The 8,715-nt window shown below is 39.3% G+C and overlaps 1 protein-coding gene across 1 annotated transcript; it reads right to left on the bottom strand.

The window, feature by feature from the left end:
• Positions 1–1,374: 1,374 nt before the first annotated feature.
• LOC103520945 (phosphoglucomutase-2-like) lies at positions 1,375–5,883 on the bottom strand (the record flags this gene model as incomplete). The annotated part of the gene is given in 7 exon segments (XM_026831858.1): positions 1,375–1,598; positions 2,189–2,366; positions 2,723–2,907; positions 4,037–4,303; positions 4,751–4,946; positions 5,172–5,434; positions 5,675–5,883. Coding segments are annotated over 7 exon segments (1,522 nt in total), but the record flags the coding sequence as incomplete, so codon positions are not given.
• Positions 5,884–8,715: the final 2,832 nt, after the last annotated feature.

Here is an 8,715-nt window from a genome sequence, read left to right as displayed (position 1 = left end):
TCAAGAGATAAAGGCGTTTTAAGAGGACAAGGTATGAAAAATGTTGAAAAACAGAAAATCCTTCATAACTCCGCCCCTATTGAAAATCGGATCTGTCCAGATAGCTTTTTCTGGTAGCCCTTTAGGTCCTACATCAACCCTCAAGCGTTGTACAGTCGTTCGCGGGACACCCTGTAGAGCTTATTCTTGGCTTTTCTACATTCTTGAGAGGGCATATTCTTGGCTTTTGAACATTCTTGAGAGGGCATATTCTTGGCTTTTGTACATTCTTGAGAGGGCATATTCTTGGCTTTTGAACATTCTTGAGAGGGCATATTCTTGGCTTTTGTACATTCTTGAGAGGGCATATTCTTGGCTTTTGAACATTCTTGAGAGGGCATATTCTTGGCTTTTGAACATTCTTGAGAGGGCATATTCTTGGCTTTTCTACATTCTTGAGAGGGCATATTCTTGGCTTTTGAACATTCTTGAGAGGGCATATTCTTGGCTTTTGTACATTCTTGAGAGGGCATATTCTTGGCTTTTGTACATTCTTGAGAGGGCATATTCTTGGCTTTTGTACATTCTTGAGAGGGCATATTCTAGGCTTTTGTAGGATAAGCTAAACTATTCAAACGCCCTTTCGATTTGTTCCCTCAGGAACTTTGGAATGCCTTTCATCCTGGACTTTACCAATGAGCAGGAAGTGGAAGAGTACTCGAGTTTTATTCTCAGCAAATCATTGCGAGGAGTCGAGAACCAGGAGGAATTCATTTCCCGAGACGATTTCAAGCAGGTAGGTGGAATAGAAAATACCTTGTTTATTTATCCTGCTCGAATGAGACTAAAAGGTCCCTTTACCCCAGCAGTCTAAACAAGGTCAAGGTCTTATGGGTTTAACAACATAATACAATACATATCTAATGTTTACAACAAAGGGCCTTGTTTAATAACAAGGTCAAGGTCTTATGGGTTTAACAATAACAACATAATACAATACATAATGTTTACAACAAAGGGCCTTATTTAATTATAAAAAAAGAGGGAATGTTTTCAAGAAAAAAGGTAAATATGCTGACAGTCGTTATTGGGTGCAATTTGAGTACCTACATGGCATTACGCATTTACGCCAGGCCAAGTTCCAGTAAGCACCCCGGAGCGGCTGGCTTTCTCACCTAGCCTAATCCTCTTCTCTCTTCGATTTTGGATCGATAAAACCTCCGGTTATACAGTTTCCTCTGTCAAACCCAAAAAAAAAAAAAAAAAAAAAAAAAAAAAAATGGAGGTCGAGAGTTAGAACCGAATCACTTGTTTCCCATAATTGAATGGAATAGACTTCAGATAATCTCGTATACCTTAGGAGGGGGAAGAGAGAAAAAGAAAGAGCAAGCTTACTTATCATAGACATCTGCCAAGAGTTGGTGTAGGTCTTTGCCTTGAGAATCCAGATAGGCAACCAACTCAGCCATCCTGACAGCAGCTGTCACTCCGTCCTTGTCTAGCACATGAGTTCCGTCCATGAATCCTATGGCCTCCTCGAATGCGAGAAGTACATGCTTGCCTTCCTGTTCTAAATCGTACGTCTTGGTACCCATCCACTTGAATCCGGTCAGAGTTTCCTGTAAACAAGAACGGTTGATGTTTGTTGGGATTCGAAGATGGGCCAATCAGTTGGTGAAAAGAACGCCGACGAGCATATATATTCTGTAGTACTTACGGGGATAATGGGATTCGAAGATGGGCCAATCAGTTGGTGAAAAGAACGCCGACGAGCATATATATTCTGTAGTACTTACGGGGATAATGAAGAATATGCTAATTTTGTAAAGAATAAAACTTATTATTAATTTTTTTAGGTGTGGTTGATCTAGTGGTAATACTCTTGTTTTCCATCCTCTACAACAGCGATTTCCAACTAGCGGCCCGCGAGACACCAGTGGTCCGCCAGACCAGTTTTGTGACCCGCGAAGATTTTTGGGTGGGCCCTATCGGGCTTCATTTTCTCTTTTACTATGGGGTGGACTCCGAAAATGTGGAGCATCCACCCCCCCCCTCAAAATCCTGCATACGGACCTCCTAAAATCGGACCAATCAAAATAGTTAGTTTCGCGAAACAAACGAAGATACCCATCAAGTTTTCATTCGGTGCTTTTTCGCCCATTGTGTCGCCCGAAACAAACGCCGGTGCACCATTCGGTGCATTACTCACATCATACTTGAGTCCTTCGGCCTGAGCGATGGTGTGAAGTATTTTGGATGAAACCGTGCTAGCAAGGAAATAATAATCCTGTAGGGGAGCATTGGGCTGCTTGGATTTGAGACGATGCAGTGCCCACCAGCCGAATAAGGCTCCCAGCTCATTACCAGTGAATATTTTCCATTGACCACTGCAAAACCAAGGTGATAAAGCGCCAAATAAAAAAAAAAAAAAAAAAACTTAAATAATTCAGTTAAAACTGGAGGTTGGCCAGTCTAGTTAGCTCGTTTGGTAGCGCGTCTGTCTGCCTTGTAAACGCGCTAGGCCGCGGATTTTATCCTGACCGGAAAATGTTCGCTCTCGGAACGGCTGGTTGTTTTCCTTCTCTCTTCTATTTCGGGGTGATAAGACATTAGCAAATACAGTTCCCTCTATTACAACAACCTCTCCCACCCATCCGGATTAGTGCAATCAACGATTTCAACGTGCTATGATAGCCACTGGCTCAAGTTTTCAGATTGGGATATACGAAATAAGTAGACTTACTCTTTTGCTTTCTCAGCCACAGCCAAGCGGTCTGCATCGGGATCATTAGCCAGTATAACTGTAGACCCATGCTGATCTGCGGTCTTCACGGCCAGATCCAATGAACTGGGCTCTTCTGGGTTCGGGAATCGAACCGTAGGGAATTCGGGATCTGGACTGCATTGTGCATCGACCAAGACTAGAGGCTGAAACAGTTATACGGTTCGGGAATCGAACCGTAGGGAATTCGGGATCTGGACTGCATTGTGCATCGACCAAGACTAGAGGCTGAAACAGTTATACTTTTATTTTTATATATAGATCACTCTACTAGGTGTCTACTGAATTTATAACATAAATATCCGGGACCACAATGTGAGTTTAAACTTGGTCTAAGTTTACTCCTAACCTCTTCTGGGCTTTCACACCACAATGTGAGTTTAAACTTGGTCTAAGTTTACTCCTAACCTCTTCTGGGCTTTCACCTTCAAGCAACGAGTATCCATGATAAAGTAAGTCTAATTAATGTAACGACCGTTGCAATGAACTCTCAAGAATACGTAAGTCTAATTAATTTACTCCTGAATTAAGCAATCTGATTGGTTGACTTCTGCCTTTTCAACCAATCTTAACTATTTATGTCGTTTAGGGGAAAAATCCTTCAGAGCGGGAATCGATTACTCCTGAATTAAGCAATCTGATTGGTTGACTTCTGCCTTTTCAACCAATCTTAACTGTTTATGTCGTTTAGGGGAAAAATCCTTTAGAGCGGGAATCGAACCAGCGAGCTAGTAATTAGTAATTAAATTAGTAATTACAAGGCAGGCGCGCTACGTTTCAATCTATCTAGGCTGGGCATCTCGACCTTACTATGGTTGATTTCAACCTTTTCACTAATCTTATCTGTTTAGAATATAGTTCGCCTAGCGCGGGAATTGAACCAGCGACCTAGCGCTTACAAGGCACGTGCGCTACCTTAGAAGTTATCTAGGCCATCTTGACCTTACTATTGGTATAGAGTACACTCATTCATCACCAAATCTCAAGTCGTTCCAGAAATGGGTCGACTGGAAACAATGCTTCTCCACCATCTTTGAACTTTTCTTCGTTTATTAGCCTAGCGCGGGAATTGAACCAGCGACCTAGCGCTTACAAGGCACGTGCGCTACCTTAGAAGTTATCTAGGCCATCTTGACCTTACTATGGGTATAGAGTACACTCAATCATCACCAAATCTCAAGTCGTTCCAGAAATGGGTCGACTGGAAACAATGCCTCTCCACCATATTTGAACTTTTCTTCGTTTATTACCGAGTTCGGATCACTCAATACTTACTTTAAACTTGAACAGCTTAAACAGTTGATTAACATAGGGATATCCCACGCCATGCATAGCAGAATATGTAATCACCACTTGACTTTTCTCATTCAGACCTAAATCATACGCCCCATCCAGAACACTCTGTCCATATTTCTCCAGTACGCTATCTAGAGGACAAGGCTGGATTTGGTCTCGAATTCGATCAATATTCCAGATGTGATCTTCGATCTCGAGATTTCGCATGATCTCCTCTTGAATTTGTTTGTCAATGGGGCTGATGATCTGGGGACATGGTACATCAAGGTGATTTTTTTCAAGAGGTTTGAGGGATGGAACTGTAACTGCTCGTCCCGAAAGCAAAGAGAGAAGGAAGAAAGGATAGCAGAAAGCCAGCCGTTCCGAGAACAAACCTTATCCTTTCAGGATAAAATCTGCCCCGGCCAGCAATCAAGGTGAATATGAGGAGGGGGAGTGGGAGCTTTATGAGGATTTTATTCCTTCATCCAAGCCAGTGGCACAAAGCATGTTGAATGCACCAGTACTCAATGGATCACTTAAGTTAAGCAAAGTTGTGTGTGGTGGATGGATGACCATTTGGACAATCATATGCTGCTGGCTTTTCCCAGCCCCACTCAGGCTAGATGAAGTTTAAGTGAGTCGGTCAGTAGCTTGTCATCAAAAATGAAAACCTCAACAGTTATACTTATGTAGAGTACTAGTTAAACTAACCTGACAACCTTTAGAATCATACAACTTATACCCATTGTCTTCCTTTGGATTGTGTGAGGCAGTTATCATAATGCCAAGTGCAAGGTTCAATGCTCGGATTGAATAGGCTATGATGGGCGTGGGACAAACCCGAGACACAAGAAATACTCGCTTTACACCACCGTTTAGAAATACTGAAGCAGTCAACTCAGCAAATCTGAAAAAATCATTTTTTTCCCATTACATATTATTTATAACTGGTTTTTGGCTTCAATCAGCCTTACAATAGTAATTACCTCACTTTTCTCCAATATGGTTATGGCCTTCTAAAACTATTCAAATAAGTAGGTATGGCCTTCCAAAATTATTTATAGGTTTGGTTTTGCTACTAAAAGTTGTATGTCTACAGTTCCAATGTGAGAGAAGCCTAATAAAAACTTACCTCTTACTATTATGGCGTCCATCATACCCTACAATAATACCGGACTCCTTGAAGTTGGGAATATGCTTCTCAGCACAACTCAGAATGCCTTGACCTGTCTGAATAATGACAACATCATTCATTTGAGAGAAGCCGACTCCCATGGGTCCTCGAATCCCTGCTGTTCCAAACTTGAGCCTTTTCAGGAACAAGTCAGACATGGCTTCTTTATTTTTAAAGAAGGCATCATCTTTCTTCATCATCTCTCTGACAACATCTTCATTCTGCAATGATGAGAATAAGGGTAGGAGTTGTGATTGGTTGACAAGCACCAGTATAAGTAGGTGACCAAGTGGCCAAATAATTACATAAGTATATAGATTTTTTTCATACATACTATACAAGCAGGTACTTAATTATCTTCACAAAGCTAAGCACACTTAACACTGTCCTCACAAATACTGAATTGGCATATTCTTTTTTTTTGTGGTAAGTATACCTAATGTGGTGTTTATTGGAATTACCTTATTCCAGTACATGAAGTTGAAGAATGCTGATGTGACTCCTAGACCCCAACTTTTGAAAAGCTGTGTCCACACATGTCCCGGAAACCTTTCAAAAACCAAGTGGAACAGGGCATTGGATTCAGAAGGAATTTTGATGTCGGAAGATTGGAATGGGATCAAATCAGACAAAGGTCCAAGATTTTGTTTATCTTCCATTCTTTTGATACCTGGGAACATAAGAAAAAAACATTTCATGTTTTATTGTTCAAATTTAGATTATTATTAGTTTTTAACACAGCTTATCAACATGAAGAAGCTCTTACCTCTCTATTCTCAAGTGCACAGATTTCTACAAGCATTTTTTTTTTTTATTTTATTTTAGCATTAAAAAATACTGAAATGAAGAAAAAAATTAAGTTGTTGTGAGGCAATAGATACAAAAGTAGAATTTACAGGAGGCAAACATCTGTAACTTTAGATGCAGTTTTCATAACTTCATGTCTTTCATATTAGCTTCATGTCTGTGTGCAACGTGTACTTAGAGTAGGCACAAGACACAGCAGCTGTCTTGATTTTTACCATGAACCAAACCAAAGGGAATTAAAGGAACTGAATTCCCCTTATCTAGTTTACTGATTCCTTACAGAAACCATTTTTTTTTTTTTTTTTTTTTTTTTTTAAATTAATGGTCCAAATAGAGAAGTGATTACTTACGTGTATTCTGAAAGGTTTGCCGGTAGCCGCTAGCTCTAGCCAAAGCCAATCAAATACTACTTTATCACTCAAGTGAGAAGTGAGATTTGGGGTAAATCACCTTTCGAAAAGCTGATAAGAGTCCCAGTTTACATTGGTACCTTATCCTTATTTGAGTTAGCTGTTCCCACTTCCCAGATTAGTGATTTTCTTTTCAAAAGTAAAACATTTGTTTGAACAAAAACAAAACACCGAAATCACCTGATTGTTGTTTACTTTTTCTTATCATTTATCAGCTTGGTTTACAAGAAATCCAACAGAGCGCAGCACCTTTATGGGGACAAGATTTTTGAACCAGTGGCGTATTACCAAGTAGGTACTGGGTAATCAAATTTTTGATCAAACGGGGTGCACCGATTGATAAAGTCCAAGGAGAATGGATGAATGAAAGATATGAATTTGGGCAAATATTTTAATGGAAGGTAGAATCCTAGGTAATATGTTGCGAAAATCCAAACCAAATGCCTAGTCATATATGCCTAGTGACCTAGTCTGTTAATCTGTTCTACGACACTGGTTTTTGTGTGATACTGTGATCACGTCACGTGTGAATCGTATGATATGAATGAAAGATATGAATTTGGGCAAATATTTTAATGGAAGGTAGAATCCTAGGTAATATGTTGCGAAAATCCAAACCAAATGCCTACTCATATATGCCTAGTGACAGTAGTGACCTAGTCTGTTAATCTGTTCTACGACACTGGTTTTTGTGTGACAGGTGACACGTCACGTGTGAATCGTATGATAAACTTTTGTTTTGATATTTGATTTTAAATTTTCTTTTTTAAACCGTTTTATTTAAAGTTAATTTTTAATTAAATTATTTTAAATCCCTAATTTTACTGCAATGGGAGCGCTTTCCCTTTTTCCAGTCTGTTCACCTTATTGTAACTTTCATTCCTAATCGACGCCCGCCGTATGAGTTTGAGAGTGAATATGTAATTGCAAGACATTAGAAAGGTGTGAAATATCTGCTAAAAACTTAACTAAGAAAAACAGAGCACATTTCTGAGAACCTGGGTAGGTACTCGTATTTGAGATCGAAGTATTGAAGTTTATCCCGCTATAATTCGTCAGTGGTCTATCTTATCGTCCCGAAATCGAGGAGATTTCATTTTAATTTTAATTACAAGTTATACTTGCCTAGTGACCTAGTCTGTTAATCTGTTCTACGACACTGGTTTTTGTGTGATACTGTGATCACGTCACGTGTGAATCGTATGATAAACTTTTGTTTTGAATTTTAAATTTTCTTATTTAATTTAAACCGTTTTATTTAAAGTTAATTTTTAATTAAATTATTTTAAATCCCTAATTTTACTGCAATGGACAGTGGAGTGTGGACGAGTTGAATTACTGAGGTACGTTTATTAATCTAGGTACCTTCATCCTTCAGATCAATCTTCGGGTTCGAAAGCTGTTGTCCTACTTGTCCTGCCTATGCAATCTCCTGTTACACATGTGGACGAGTTGAATTACTGAGGTACGTTTATTAATCTAGGTACCTTCATCCTTCAGATCAATCTTCGGGTTCGAAAGCTGTTGTCCTGCCTATGCAATCTCCTGTTCCACATGCTGATTGACCAATCAACATAAGATTTCAGATTGCCATTGTTGGAAGCCTTTGTGAGGACTAGCGACTAGTCAATATTCATGGTTTAATTCGAAAGCAATGCTCATTTACCAGGTAGGTAAGATTTGATATTTGGGCTGACTACCTAACCAAATTTTCCTACTATTTCAGTCAGCATTTGAAGGTTGTGTGAGTCCATCATGGTAAAAGATTTTAGCCGGTTATTGGTTTTGCAAATATTTTACTTGTCTAAGTAGTAGAGTAGAGTCAACTTCTTTACTTGGTCTTATATTACATTGAGGTCTAGTATCACAATTCCTTGATTACTTACCTTGCAAACTTAGCAAATGAGTTTCTACTTTCTACTTACCCATACAGACCATGTTGGCAGTCCAGAGATAAATATAATTGAATGTAAATGACCTTAAAACAAGTACTTACAATGTTCATAGGTCATACTAGATTTTTGGTTAGACATTTTCAATTTCGAGAATTTTTCTGTCCCTGTTAAGTAAGATATCTCTTCTACCCACTATTAAACTCAAGATTGAAGAGTGTGAATGCATTACAAGCTGGGAACGAGAGAGAATTCAAGCCAGCTGTGTGGTGAGGGTGGTGTATAGAGTGGTATGAAGTGAAGGGTGGGGTTGAATGAATAGAATAGGGTGAGGAGGAGCAGAGGGTGAGAGTTAAGAGTGTATGATTACATGCCTAATGGATTCCCTATTAT

Source organism: Diaphorina citri, unplaced genomic scaffold (genome assembly GCF_000475195.1).
Source record: "Diaphorina citri unplaced genomic scaffold, Diaci psyllid genome assembly version 1.1 scaffold4294, whole genome shotgun sequence".
Taxonomy (NCBI): Eukaryota; Metazoa; Arthropoda; class Insecta; order Hemiptera; family Psyllidae; genus Diaphorina; species Diaphorina citri.
The sequence above is the reverse complement of the archived record's forward strand: the minus strand, read 5'-3'. Positions and strand labels throughout refer to the sequence as shown.